The 15,399-nt window shown below is 38.1% G+C and overlaps 2 protein-coding genes and 1 long non-coding RNA gene across 3 annotated transcripts; 1 reads left to right on the forward strand and 2 right to left on the reverse strand.

Moving 5' to 3' along the window:
• Positions 1–299: 299 nt before the first annotated feature.
• Positions 300–6,386, reverse strand: traf3ip3 (TRAF3 interacting protein 3). Its single transcript, XM_028003866.1, has 14 exons — positions 6,252–6,386; positions 5,407–5,851; positions 5,220–5,325; positions 5,021–5,126; positions 4,893–4,920; positions 4,440–4,469; positions 4,229–4,324; positions 3,560–3,631; positions 3,230–3,370; positions 2,976–3,113; positions 2,762–2,897; positions 2,527–2,672; positions 1,114–1,230; positions 300–949 (listed from the first exon to the last, which is right to left on the reverse strand). The coding sequence occupies exons 1-14, from the start codon at positions 6,266–6,268 to the stop codon at positions 749–751; spliced, it is 1,779 nt and encodes a 592-aa protein (XP_027859667.1). The 5' UTR covers positions 6,269–6,386; the 3' UTR covers positions 300–748.
• A 2,314-nt stretch (positions 6,387–8,700) lies between these two features.
• On the forward strand, positions 8,701–15,374 carry atp5pb (ATP synthase peripheral stalk-membrane subunit b). The gene is made up of 7 exons (XM_028003974.1): positions 8,701–8,863; positions 9,474–9,507; positions 9,903–10,048; positions 10,221–10,384; positions 11,802–11,927; positions 13,650–13,829; positions 15,120–15,374. The coding sequence occupies exons 1-7, from the start codon at positions 8,836–8,838 to the stop codon at positions 15,195–15,197; spliced, it is 756 nt and encodes a 251-aa protein (XP_027859775.1). The 5' UTR covers positions 8,701–8,835; the 3' UTR covers positions 15,198–15,374.
• LOC114136415 (uncharacterized) lies at positions 14,514–15,113 on the reverse strand. Its single transcript, XR_003593795.1, has 2 exons — positions 14,954–15,113; positions 14,514–14,917 (listed from the first exon to the last, which is right to left on the reverse strand). It is a non-coding gene; the product is annotated as an uncharacterized LOC114136415 (long non-coding RNA).
• Positions 15,375–15,399: the final 25 nt, after the last annotated feature.

Here is a 15,399-nt window from a genome sequence, read left to right on the forward strand (position 1 = left end):
AATTTTGTCCATCCACAAATTCTCAAGTCAGGACTCTGGCTGGTCCGTTACAAAATGCTAACATTACTAACAGTCAGAAGAAACATGTCAGGAAATTAAAAGATCACTTTAAACCCATTTTTTCCATTTCAAGCTGGGCTATATATCCTGAAGATGACATGCAGAAGTAATGATGTATTTCTGTGTCATCTGCTGCAGACCTTTTACAGCTGTGTGGTTCCTCTTTCCTTTTAATGCCCTTTCAAACAAATATTCAAACGAATAACCACAAAAACCAAAAACAAACCAACAACAACTGATTTGATTGTTTTAGTTTTACTTTAATAGATCCAGGAGATTTTTAGGTTTGAGAAAAAGGAAGGCAACGGGGGCAGCCTTGCTTCACGTTGCTAATGACAAAATATTTAAATGAATAAATTTATTTTTAGTTGAGGCTGTAATTCTGGCTACACAGTCCCTTTACAGTACAAAAGATCGTCCCTGTTCTTGCACAAACCTGATGTTTAGACTCACAGTTTCTGAAAATTCTTTGTTGTGAGCTGTAAACAACTTAAAATCACTTTCAACATTTTATCGTTCTGCACAAACGTACAGTACACCCGCCACATTTTCAACACATCGCAACAAACTCCGAGTTCCAAGTCTGAAAACTAACACACGAACCACGAACATTCATACTAAAAGTTTTAAAACTAAAAATGAAATCTACAACGGTAGGAAACGACAACAAGTTTAAAACGCAATACTGTCATATTGGCCTAAAACAGCCGGAGTTTTGAGGAGAGGCCATTTCCATGAGATAGTCTTCTATTCTTGTCTCTATGTCTGTGCACAGGATCTCTACTTGCTCCCTGAAAGGGGGATGCCATGACCACAACATGGCAACCCCTGCCACACCGAGGAGCAGGAGGAAGAAGAGACAAATCCTCCACCAAGAGTTGCACAGCATCTGAACAGAGAGAGGGAAAAAGCATCATATAAAAACATTAAAATCAGTTTCTGCTCTGAGGGAACAAAGACTTCCTGCTTTTCTGTGAGAAAAGAAATGTAAAAAAGAACTTTGTGGAGAAACATACATGTACACACACACACACACACACACATAGGACTGACCGGTCTCCTGCGGCGGTGGCTGAGCTGCCGGAGCTCGTCTCTGCACTGCGACAGTCGAGCCTGGCTGGACTGACACTCCTGCTCCATGGCGTGCAGCTCCGTCTGCAGCTCCTCACACTGCACACACACACGCCCACGCGTGCGCGCACACACACACACGCCATATGGAAGGAGACCATGCAGACTAAATTTAGCCACAGCCCACCAGAACCACATTTACACTTCAGAATTATATCTAAAGGAAAATCTGCCAAATGTGCTTTAACTCTATTTGTAAAATGTTTTACCAAAATGGAACCTGGAAAAATGTTGTTGCTTAAAGATTAAAGATGCGCTGGATGTACATTTACACTTAACTACCAAATAAACGTACTTTTTTTTCTGCTATACAGATGGAAAATAATTTCTCTAAAGTGTGGGCAGAGAGTGGCTCCAATACAGAATGTCCACAAGCAGCAGAACAGGAAATTCTGTTGTGATTGGTGTGTTGTTTCTTCTTTTCTGATAAAATTCATGCTCCAGGATAAGCCGCAAAACAACGAGTTTCCCTTGGAACATAAACAAATCACCTGCACTGCTATTCTGATAGACAAACATCATCAAAAGATGGAGCTATAATTTAGGTCAAGATGTTTGTCAAAAGCCTCATTTGTATAAAGTCCTTGGGTGAACTTTTTCTGCCTTTTTGGTCAAATGGAAAAAATACAAAACCTTCTAATAAAATCTTGACATATTGCTTAAACTACACTAATGTCACTATTAATTTTCAAATGTCAGACTTTCTCATCTGAGAATTCTTTGAAAGTTTTATGACAATTTCAGAATCCCAACTACATTTTTTAAAATAAAAAATAAGTGACATTTCAGTTGTAGAAAATGATCAAGGGTGTGTTTGTCAAAGAAAAGCATCAGCTTGAAATTGTTCAGATTTTATAAGGGAGTAAATAAAAGGTTGTTAAGGACTGCAGCAGGTTTAACACTGGGGATCGCTAAAAGACAAATTTATCAAAACAAAAAAACTTGATATCTGAGCACAGAAACAATTTTCCCAAGAAATGTCTTTTTATTTTCCTTTGTCATTATTGAACATTTATTAACATTGTTGAGTTGCTGAGTCCACAAGCCTAAATTATAGTTTCACCATATCTAAGTTTAAGAAACGTGTGTTTTTCTGTCCAGTGACCAATCAAATCAACCTGGGAGGGATGTGTGCTTTCATCCAGTTCTAGTTTACCGTAATGATCTGATGATGTTGTAAATTAAAACTGACACAAATGTATGTTTTTTTAAAGCCCTGGAATTATTTTTGCAAAGTACATAGCTGAGGTATTTCTTGTCTGTTACTTCGGAAACCACCAGCACACGAACCGTGTGAATGTATTTTAGCTTGCTGTGAACTCGTCCAAAGGTTACCTCCTTCTCCTTAAGCTCCAGTTTCTCCTGAGTGAGTCGGAGCTCCTCTTCCACCTGCGAGTCCCTCCTGACGGTCAGTTTTGGTTCCACATGGCCCGACTCGAGACGCTCCTGAACGAAGAAGCTCTGGCCCTCATCGCCACCATCTTTGGGACAGAGAGGATTTCTAAACATCTGCGGGTTGTCGAAAGTGCAGAGATAATTTCTCTGAGCAAACACAACTGAAAGGTTTTACCTCCAAGGTTCTGGATTTCGTCTCTTAAAGCCTGGTTATCCTCCTCCAGGAGGCAGATGTTGTACTGAAGCTCCTGCTTTTCCTGTCTCAGCGATGCCACCTCCCCCCTCAGCTCAGCCTCTCTGGCTCTGGACAGCTGCACAGCACACACAGTCAGGTTTGTATTTATTTATTTTTTTGCATTCAAAGCTCTAACTCTCCTTGTGCACCATACCTGGACTTCAGTGTGCAGCTGCTGCAGCTGGTCATTGCTGAGGTGATGATTCTCCCTCAGCTGTCCAGAGCTCAGCATCAGCTCTTTGTAAAGGCTCTGCCACCTCAGTGCCTCTGCTTGCGCCGTAACGAGTGCTTCCTGTGCGCAAAACGTTATATCCTCAACAAATCCGCTCCAGAAATGATGGACCAATTAAGTCTGGCTGCACAATGTGAAAGTTGAGGGGAAAAAGCAAACTTTGATGTGAATTTCACCTGCAGCGTCTCAGCCTGGCAGAGAGCATCAGCTTTCTCCTGTGTGGCTTTCTGCAGAGCAACCAAGGCCTTCTCCTCATACGTTCCCCTCTGCTTCTCCATCTGTAGCATCAGTTTCTTCACTCCATCTTTAGGAAACTTCTGCAAGGACACAACACTAGATTGCCACACCTCATAAAATATGGCAAAAAGAAAATCTGAGTGGTGTAGAACAAGAAAAGTACATTTTTCGCAGAAATCATGAAGACACAATTAGCTCTGACTTTTTTAAATGTTTTTTTAAAAAAGCCTGTTTGGCTTCTGCTTCAGTTTCCATCTGCTGCTGCTTACCTGCCGGCAGACTTGCAGCTGCGCCTCCAGAGCCTTGATCTTGCTTCTCAGCACATCCTCACTGCAGCGAGACTGTGTGGGTTAGAGAGGAAACCAGAGACTGTCACGCTTTAAACCTGCAGATGTAAAATTAATGGTTCGTGTAGCAACAGCTGTGACAGCAAGCAAGTTGATTCATGGGCTCATCTAACAGGTGCACACACACGTAGCGAAATATCACAACGTGTGCTTGCACTGAAAGACGCAAAAATTATAACATACCTTTGCTAGAGACTAATTTAAAATGTCAATAACTTTTAACTTAACTCACTTAACTTGTTCAACAGATTTTTAAGAAAACAGTTCAGTATTTCCCTCTCATGCATTGCACCCAGAGGAGCCAGAAGAAAGCTCAGGAGGACGCACTGCACCTATAACAGTGACGGAGAGCTACACCCTTCCTGTATGATAGTGACAGCTTGCGCTCGTCCTATAGATGAAAAACGGAAGCAGGAAGTTTGAAACCACAAGCTGCACAGGCCTTCCGTAGCCGCCAAACGCTGCTTGTGCTGCTCTGTACGAGACAGTGACACATTTCACCGTGAAAGACGAAAAACGACCGAAAACAAGATGACCGTACGAGAAAGAATAATCAAATCTAAAGCCCCAGAAACAGGAAAAGCATCTTACTGTCCATAGCACATCTGATGAGTTCACGAGGTTTGTGGAGATCTCCGTAACTACTGCCAGCTTCTTCTTCACTCTCTCCTCTCTCCACAGGGCTTCCTGATTAGAGAGCAAACAGAAATGCACACTGAGCACATTCATATAACCTGTTGGTTTACATAGATCTGCTTTAAATGAAGACAGAAAATACAGCTGAGGATGTGGTTTCATTTACCTGCAAGTAATCTGACAATCTCTGAACTTCCTGTTGTGACAGAGAGGAGACATATTTAAAACAATTCAAACTACTTAATAAAAAAGAATTTACTTTACTATACAGCTGACAGGAGATTCTATGAAAGTGGCAGACACTGAACTCCACCTTTAACCCCCAACTCATCCCAAATTTGCAAATCATGTGCTAAACAGGCCCCAACTATTCACCAAGAGTGACAGAACACAAGCTAACATAACAGATGTAATCAAACTTGCACCAATCTTGTTTACATACAAAAACCCCGGTAGTACCTGACAAATAAAACTACATGTGTCCAAACATGTCCAAGCACGGCTAAATATGCCCAAACATCATCAAATTCAAACAAACATAATTAAAACAGGACCAAACGTTCACCAAACATGGCCAAAGCATGAACAAACATGTAAACAGTTTCATTTTGAAACTTACTGATTCTTTGACCGTGACGAACCCGGACCTGCAAAGGTAAATATCTCATTACTGAAGACCCAGAATGCTCCTGCTTATAATAGATTATTTAAAGGTTATATTTCATGGAAAATGTGAACCAAGCTCACTCTGTTTGCACACTGATTTCTTTATGTATCTTTTTTTCAGGTTGTACAGATGATTTCTGGTGAATCGTTGCGGTCTTATTCACTGTTTTGGTGCTTGTGTTCTGAGCTGTAGGAAAGAGGAAAGCCAGATATTTTCAGTGGAACAGATCAGACGTAGCCTGCTGGAAAACCGAAGGAAAAATGTTCCTGTTTGTTTTACTTTTTCTCCTGTGTTGGCCGGTTTCTGTGGTGGAGGTAGATGTCTGTTTCCTTGCCTGACCTTTCTCCTCTTTTGTTACTGGCGTTGATTCTGACCACAGTAAAGCCTGAGGGAAAAGAAGAGCATAAATATTCACATTTAGCCTGAAAGAGCACAAGAGACTACAAAAACCTGAAGAAACATTTACCCATTTGTTGGTGCTTGGACAATCACTTCTGCTCTCTGGTGTGAGAATCATCTCTTGATGCCCATCTGCATCACTTTGCGTTTTTGTGACCAGTTTCTCAGATTTGCTCCTTGATCTATAGAGTCTGTACAGATGTGACTCTGAAAGCGAGTACAGATCCGTGGAGCAGATGATGCACTTTGAGCTCTGTGGCTCCGGACTCAGCAATCTCCGGTTCAAAAACTCCCACTGCCTCTTTTGCTTTAGCTGCTTCTTGATCTGTCTCGTGTCGAGCTCTCTGGTGGGACTTCGACACAAAGTCACGTTGTTGCGTCCTCGTAAATACTCGCGTCTCTCTGCTCGGTAATCAACTTTCCTGTCAAACTCTCTCTCTTGGAAGTGTTGTGTTGCCCCGAAGTCCAGGTGTTCCATGGCAGCTCCTGGGACTCTCACGCAGCCTCCAATGCTAGAGGGAAATTACACCATGATACAGGGCATACAGAAAATAAACATTTAGCAGTTTGAGAGTAGTGAAGTCAAAGTTATGAGTTGTAAGCGTTATAATCTAAAGATTTATACACTTTTTGTTGTTGGCATTGTTTAAAGTGAAAGCCATCATACACTCTAAACAAGTTAGACCCATTTTCTCTGTGAAGCATGCAGGATGACCCGAGTTTAGAGGCATATCTAAGAAAATGCTACTCAGAAAGCTTCTTTGAAATCTATTTCCACTGTTGTCAACAAGAGACTCCTGCATGCCCTGCCCTGATTACAGCCGTGCAGGTGCAAGATAATTTAAAGAAGAAGAAAATAAAAACAAACAAAAAAACCCAGAATGAACATAAAGGCGTGAAGATGAGGCTCACCTTTTAGGCCATGCCATTCATTGAAGAAACGTCTTCTAGCGAGGCCAAGAAGTCGTCCATTTTCTCCCTCTCCTCTCCGACAGCGCCCGGGTTTCTGTCTGCGTTTCACATGTAGCTGTTTCTGTTGAGCATAATTTTACAGGAAGTGAAGAGAACCACAGCGTCATATGTTCCTCTATCTCAGCAGCCACTCGCACCACGCTGATGCCACACACGGGTGGCCCCCAAGATTACAGACAGACCCAGACAGGCCAGACCGCCCCCCACTCGCTCCAGTGCAGGCCAGCCAACTGGGATAAAACACACCATTTGGACAGAGAGCAGTGCTGTGTGAGCACACGTGGTTTTTTTAGTAGCTGAAGCTTTATTCAAGTATGCTGAGAACTGGTGATGACATAGTCAACTTATTGCCCCATTTGTGGCAACTACAGGCTGACAATCTGACATTCACAACTTTAATGTTAACTTTAGAACAAACTTTCATACAGATTTTCCTCTACAGACCTCTGTATTATGTAGCATTGTACATAATATAAAATGTAGCAAAACATGTATACTACTTTGATATATTATGCTGACACATAAAACATGATATAAATCTAAAATATTAATATGACATAATAGCATAACAAAAATAAAAACCATTCAACTTACGTGCAGGTACTTATACCAGTATAGCTTAGTTTTATTTATATATTTTTATTCATTATTTTTATGTTTATTTATTATTTATTTTTATTTTTTGTGGTGTTAGATTTAAGACTCCCACAGGGATTTATGACTTTTTATCTCCAGCTCCAGAATCCTCATCATTAACACAATTTTGTTTTCTTTTCAGTCATTCAAACCAATTCCACTGCACATTTTGCCATTTTTTCTATGTTTGTCTGGCTTATTATTTCCTTTAAAGTTTTTTTTTCTTTCTTATACCTCATTACCTCTATCTTATGCAAGGCACTTTGTCCTGCTTTTGTTGCATGTAAACAGTGTCTGTGTTTTCTAATTTGACCCTGTGTGGGTTAAAAATTATAATAAAGTTAAATTTGTCAACCAAACTCTTGATTTTTTTAAATAAATAGAATGAAAGTTGTATGACTGGAGAGTATATTTCTTGTGTTTTATTGAGCAATGTTAATTTTGCAGTACTGATTTTGGTTGTGACTTGCTAAAGTCAATTAAATTTACACTGAAGTGAATAAATGCATAAAACTGTCGTAAATTAACAGATCCAGACCTAGAGTTACAGACAGAAATCAGACAGTGACTGAAAATGTTCAACATGTTTTTTTCTTCTCAAATTAATGTGGATGTTCCTGACAGATAAAAAAAATAAACACAACTTATTAAAACAGAAGAAACTAATTATTAATAATTATTTTTCAAATCGTGAGATTATGATAGGCTTGTTTTTTTAAACTGAAAATTAAACGTTTGTTATAGGGTTTCGTCATAGTACACATAAATGCGTCCACAATTTATATGTACTAGTTTTTGGCGTTAAACTACTCTTACCTGACTTCGTGTTTGTTGTGTATTTATTCATCTAGAATAATGTTTTGTTTTAAACCTTTGTGTCAATGGCGCCTATTTTGTTGACATTCACAGACCTTTGCTCCCACCGCTGTGGTTTAATACTGAGAAAATCTCTTTATTCTTGCGTCGGAACTTCGGAGCACATTTGTATGGAAGCCCGTTTCCGCCACTCTGTAAAATATATATATATTTTTTTATCTCATTATAATGAGATACTATCTCATTATTTTGAGATACTATCTCATTATAATGAGATACTATGTCATTATAATGAGATACTATCTCATTATTTTGAGATACTATCTCATTATTTTGAGATACTATCTCATTATAATGAGATACTATCTCATTATTTTGAGATACTATTTCATTATAATGAGATACTATCTCATTATTTTGAGATACTATCTCATTATAATGAGATACTATCTCATTATAATGAGATAGTATCTCAAAATAATGAGATACTATCTCATTATAATGAGATATTATAAGATCTCATTATACTATCTCATTATAATGAGATAGTATAATGAGATAGTATCTCAAAATAATGAGATAGTATCTCAAAATAATGAGATACTATCTCATTATAATGAGATACTATCTCATTATAATGAGATATTATAAGATCTCATTATACTATCTCATTATAATGAGATAGTATAATGAGATAGTATCTCAAAATAATGAGATACTATCTCATTATAATGAGATACTATCTCATTATAATGAGATATTATAAGATCTCATTATAATGAGAATTTTTTGTTGTTGTTTTTTTTTGTTTTACAGAGTGGCGGAAACGGGCTTCCATACATTTGTACATTTTCTTCTCTCAAAAAAAAAGGTCTTGAAGGTGTGTCTTTGCGAACACCGCCATCTGGTGGTTTTCTGAGTTTGGTGCCTTTAGAAAAAAATAAACAAGGCTGTCTCTGTAGTCTCGCGTTGTTTCTCGCGTCTCCGTCATCCTTGTGGCTTTGCAGAAGGGCACGGAGAGGCCGAAACAAGGTGCCCGGCGAAGTACAAATCGGCACTTCACTCTTCAAACATGTTGTCCAGACTCGTTTTTCTCGCAGGTTTGTGACGAGCAAATTTGGTCATATCACGTCCGTGAATTGTTATCTGATTTTGGACACTCTCCAGTTAGAGAAATTACATTTTAAATGACTGTATGTGAAGGGTAAACTGTAGGCCGCGCACTGAACGAGACAGGCTAATGCTAACATGCTAACATGGAAGAATATAATATTTGTGCATTTGACGTCATTTCTGATAACGCATTGAATGCCTTATTGTTTTAATTGCCCTAAAATGTAAATAGCATAATTATTTTAAATCTCCACATTAATTTCCTTTTGGTGTAATAATCTGAAGCTACATTAGCTAACGGTAGCTGCATGCCTGCTAATGTCATGTTATTAACGTCTCTAGTTTAAGGATTTCAGACTTTAAAGCTTATTTTAAAGCTTATTTCTATTTGCTCACAACCTTTTAATATGAAATTTATCAGACTTTTCTTCTTGTATTGTTTTATGTTGTGCAAAAAAAACCTACAAGTGGCTTCTTGTCGTGTGATCTTGCCATTTAATGACATTTTACACGGGCATTGTCTCTGTTAGGGTAAAACCATTGTTGGCATTAGTTCTGACTTTGCTCTAAATCACCGTTTCCCTCTGTTTGCATCAGGCTCTCTGAAAAGCAGCGGCCCTATTGGAGCTGGGTTTGTATCTATTAATACTTATCCTTACCTAATATGTGTTGCCTCAACAATTATCTTAGAAACAGACATTTGGATTTGAAAGTATATGGTGATTAAAAGAAATACTAGTAATTAAAATCAAACAGACTTCACTCTAGCTATGAATTTTTCAAAGTAAGTCTGAAGAAATTTCACCCTGTGTTTCCTGGAGCAATCCTGACAAAATGAATTCATTTGATGGTGTTTTACGCTGTATCTCTCTGTTGGATGCTGAAACCGGTGTTAAATTGGTGATAGTTGTCACCAATTGTCGGCCATACAAAATAAAATCCAGGCGTTTTTGGATCTTGTAACCTGGTGATCTGTTACAAGCAGACAATGTCTGTTAAAGTCACTGATCTTTTTGTCTCTCTCAGTCTGGTTCAGGCGTCTCGCTCCCTCCAAACATCCTCCCAGAGTTTGGCCCCCGTACCTCCTTTGCCAGAGTATGGAGGGAAAGTCCGCCATGGCCTCATCCCAGAAGAGTTTTTCCAGCTCCTATATCCAAAAACTGGAGTCACGGGTGAGTGGTGTTGCTATGCCATCTAGGCTTTCCTAAAGTCACTTCATCCCCTTTTCTTGTAAAAGGATACAGTGAAGAAACAAAAGTAATTTCTAAACTGTTTCACAAAAACTGCAGCTTGGATGTTGTACTACTAGTTTAACTTATTAAAAATATTTTCGTCTTTCTCCAGGACCATACATGCTAGGCACTGGGCTTCTCGTGTACTTGCTTTCCAAGGAAATCTACATCATCAACCATGAGACCATAGCCGCCATCACCATTGGCACAATCATCGTCTATGGTGTCAAGAAATTTGGTCCAAGTGTTGCAGCTTTTGCTGACAAGCTAAATGAGGTGCCTACATATTTGACTTTTTGCAAATAAGTAATTTCATATGTGTTTGTAATGTTGATGCAAACTGATTTCAGGTTGTATTTACAATAATGTAATAACTTACAGTCGAGAAGGTTTGGTGCCCTTGTTGTTTCAGAGTCTCTGCTCCATCCAAACTGGTCTATATATTTTTTTCTCCATTTAGTCTGATAAAGACGTGACACAACAGTCTCTACAGACTCAGAGAAAACCAGAACAGATTGTTCAATGTGTCTATACGTGTTTTCTTTACATCACAGAGGAGGATTGAAAGGGTTAACTTAGACGCCTCTCCTTTGGACATGTCTGATTTAAGAGCTCAAATTAAACAATTTAAATTAAGGCTGCAAAATATATATCATATCTATAGTGCCATGTTGGTGTGCATGGTATCAATATTGCAAAGAATTGTTTTAAGTTTCATTAAGTCGTTCTTTGCTTATCAGATATCCAGTCAGTCTGTGGGGTTTCGTTTCACTACATTTAGTTCCCACATCCGACTCAGATGGTGGAGCCCAACAGATTAAAATCACAGAAGTTTTGAAAGAAGAAAGAAGGCGAGAGGAAAATGTGGATTTATTGGATTGTAATATTTAACAAATAGCTTCTGCATTCTTTTTTCTAAAACCATACACCAATTTAAGTATCTACCACAGCAAATTTGCTTAAAATTTCAACAGAAAAGCACACTTCTTTGATATTTACAAATAACTTCTTGTTATAATGTCATTGACTTCCGAATCAAAAATTTTTTTAAAGCACATTAACGCTTCTGTACGAGGGTTGTATTATTAGCAATGCATTTGGTCCGGTTGTTAAAGACTTTGACCCCGACTGTTCAGTTTTCACTATATTGGTTCCAAATGCTCCCTTGTATTTAATGGGTTTTTTTTGTTTTTTTTTTACTCATAGCAGCTTTGTTTTAGTATGTTCTCTCAGATCTTTAGTTCACAATAGGGGTGCACCGATTTATTGGTGCTGCTTTCCTTAATTTTGGAAGATCGGTGATCAGCCGATTTTTACATGTGAAGTCGATCTTAACCACCGATGTTATCAACCTTTGCAAAGGTCTAAAAATCAACCGCTGTGCTTTTCTTTTCTCCCGTGAGAGAAGTTTGACTGACAAACCGGCTGACCAGGTCATGTCTGCACATTTACAGTTAACAATAGTCTCCCCATTGTTGCCAATTCAGCAACTTTCTTGATATATTGAGCAACATTTCGGACAAAAAAAAAAAAAATGGTATCAGCCAAAATCGGAATCGATAAGTTAGGCTTTTAAAAAAATTGTGTCACCGATTGCAGTAATCAGAAAACTGCAATCGGTGCACCCCTCGTAAACAATGTTCTTAATGTTCTTCAAGCTTGAAAATCATTTCTTTAATCTTTCTTCTCTCAGGATAAAATGGCCAAGGCCCAGGAGGCGAAGGACGTTGCCATGTCCAGCCTGACTCAGGCGATTGAGAATGAGAAGAAGGAACAGTGGAGAGTTGAGGGACGGGCGATGCTGTTCGACGCCAAGAGGGTAAGCACCTCTGACTTCTCACCTGTGGGTCACGACTTTACCTGTGTTTTCATTGCAAATGTGAGCAAAACGTTGTCCCTATTCCACTAATGTTGAAAAAACACAGTTTCCTAATTGTGGCATTTCCACCAAATAACGTGAATACGTTTGTTTACTCGATACGTCTTAAAAAAAACATGCCACGCCATCTTCCTCCTAAAAGAAAGGAGGTAGATGGTGCCTTCTTTGTTTTTGTCCAGCAGTAATAACATCTGGCTGTTGATCACATGACTCGCGTGATTCAGGAAAAATGCTTTCATTGCATTTTTGTGAAATATTCACATTTTGATATGGCTGAGAAGCTTGCAAGCGTAAAAAAACTTTTTATTGAAAAAGCTTTCTTTTTTTTTTTTCTTCAAAAATTGCTGTTTTCATTAAGCAGATTTGTTTTTGTAATTCTAATTTGCAAAGTTTTCTGGTTACTGGGAGAGCAGCTACTGTCAAACTTGAATTTTATGGAAATTAAATACAAATTAAATATGCAAATACCGTTAATTAATACATTCTCCATCAATAAATGGCTCCATGAAACAAAAAAGATCTAAAGCAAAACCAACTTTTTAATGGGATGTTTACTTTGTCACTCAGTTTTATTTATTCAAGATTTATATATCTCATTGTTTTATGAAGGTGCTTTATTTAAATGAGGGGACGCAGTTTTCTTTGTGGGGCTCATCTGCATGAGTGCGTAAAATGTGAGATATAGGAGCTTGAACTGATATAACAGGGCAATGAAGGAGGTGGAATAACTTTTTGTCAGGGGAACTTATCTCCGTTTAATCAAACGTTCTTCTCAATCCGCTCAAATCAACCCAGTCGGAGCAATGGTGACCTCAGGAGTTGTGTACGTTTCAAAATAAGAGCCCATGAACAGCAGACATCCTCTGCTTACAAGGGAAAGCAAGGCCTGCGGCGCAGGGGAAACAAATTCTCCCAGGGAGAACATCAGATCATCATGGAGTTCTCCAGTGTCCTCCATATTGCCACCTAAGCAAAATGCAAAGTAGCTGAAAAAATAAATGTCACAGAAAAAAAACACCATTATGAAATAAATAATTGAATAATTACATTAATTAACCCTGAAAATAAGTAATAAAAAAGTCTAGAAATAAATAAAACCTTGATACAAAAAAAGTGTACTTCAATTATTCAATAAGTGTAAGGGGACATGTACTTATTGAATAGAGTAATAATTGATAACAGTGTTTATCTATTTACGATTTAATGGGAGCAGTAGGAATTAAAAGGAGATTTTACTGACCTCTTCTGGTTACAAATAAAAACTGCAGGAACATTTTCAAGGTGCCTGACCAAAGAAATTAATGTGCACTACTTTGATTAGTTCTGAATAAAAAAAAAAAAAAACTTTTACACAAACGTGTGTATGTGTATTAAATTAACAATTCATAAGCTGCATCTAGATGGTGAGGTCACATTTCTGCATCACGGTGTAAACTGCACTGCAGTGATGAACTGTGCTTCTTAAAAGTAACGACTTTGGTTAATGTCTTCTGCACTACGCACAGACTTTGTTATCCTCTGCTATTAGTGTTTGAGGGGGTTTGTAACGCTACCAATTTAACTAGAGATAAAACTCCTTTTCTTACATATAGATGTTATCCAGAATCATGTCCAAGTTCTGACCCAACATATTTGCCTTCTTTTGTTCCTCTTCTGCTTCAGAACAACGTGGCCATGCTGTTGGAGACCAACTACAGGGAGAGGCTACACATGGTGACCAACGAGGTAAAGAGGCGCCTGGACTATCAGATTGCCCTTCAGCACCTGAACCGCCGCATGCAGCAGGAACATATGATCAACTGGGTGGAGAAGAACGTCATCGGCAGCATCACTCCTCAGCAGGTCAGTCCTTCCCCTTTTTTTATGAAAAAGCCAAAGCTTAATAAGATCTTGAAGCTTTTGCGGTTGTGCAGAGAGGCCCCACTTATGGCCGGAAAATTATTTAGCGCAATAAAGATAAGTGCCTCTTTATGGCTCAGCTGTTCTTGTGTCATTTATTTAAAGTATTGACTTTGATACAGCATAATGGGATTAAAACATAATCAACTGCATTCTTTTTTAAAATTTGTTTTGGGTAAATATTTAGATGTTTGTTTTGAAATGCTACAAATTGTTCATGTTGATTTTATTTGGTTTTGTTATCAAAAACACGTTTTACACTGATGTTTATGTTGCTGCCTCAATAGGAAATCAGAGAGTCATACACAAATGTTTTTCTGATCATTTAAGCAATGATTAATTTGTGTGAGATATTTAAGAATTACCAGTTTGCCAAATTTTGGAGAGGTCTGTCTTTAAGCAATGGCGAGGGAAAAACCCATCACTGACAGGATGATCAATTAAATGATGTTACATTGTCATTTTTAAAGGATTTTGAACTCCTGTGGACGTAGGTGAGAGATTTTTATGGCAAAACGTTAAAGTTTCCCACATTTTACTCCTCATTTTATTAACTAATCGATAAAAATGTGATTTCACGACAGTAAAGTGGGTTGTCATATTTAGATTATGTTCTTTTAATCTTCAGTCCAACTCACTGATCTTTTTTTTTTTTTTTTGGAGTTATTTACAAGGAAGTCAACCCTGGATATTTACAATGTTGGCCCCAAAGTATTTCATAAAAATATGGAGATATGAAATTTAATATCTGAACACAGTGAAAAGTTTGTTTTCTTTAGTTTTCATAATCAAAAGGTTAACCAAACACAAACTTTCCCTCACATAATCTGTATTTAGTCCAGGAAACTCCCGTTCTGAGAATAGACAACCAGCTTCAGCATTTTGTTATGGTTTGTTAAACATGCAGATCATTAAACGCAACAGGGTAAATGTTCTTCTCAAGTCTCCAGAATGTTGTAGAAACTGCTGAATAAGAAATTATAAAGTCTGGAAAATAACTTAAAAAAATACTAAGGAAGATTTTTAGGAACCTGGTTGTTTAAAAAAACAACCAGGTTTTGTGCAACAACAACAACAAAAACCTGGTATATTTCAAAGTCCGCATGTTAAAGTTTATTACAGGACAATGAGGAAAAGACTGCAGCAGAGTGTTTGTGTGGTAAGGTTGCCTGGGGAAAGTTTTTTTTTTTTTTAGGTTTCGTATCTTCATCTTTTATTTTCTTCCTTTTCCAGGAGAAGGAGAGCATTGCCAAGTGCATTGCAGATCTGAAGGTGCTGGCTAAGACTACCCAGGCCAAAGCCGCAGCGTAATCCTCCCTGAAGAAGACTAATCGGACCCTCAGCTCAAAGTTTCTAGATGAGACGTTATGCTTATTTTACAGAGTGAACTATTTCTCTTCAACAGTTGTCTATGTCAACATTATGGGTGTGTACAGTATTTACACGTCAAGAGACGGTAAAATAAATGGTTCTCTTATTCAACCTAAACTGTGTGCTCGGTTTTTGTTCTGTC

The sequence above is a fragment of the Xiphophorus couchianus genome, chromosome 1 (genome assembly GCF_001444195.1).
Source record: "Xiphophorus couchianus chromosome 1, X_couchianus-1.0, whole genome shotgun sequence".
NCBI lineage: Eukaryota > Metazoa > Chordata > Actinopteri > Cyprinodontiformes > Poeciliidae > Xiphophorus > Xiphophorus couchianus.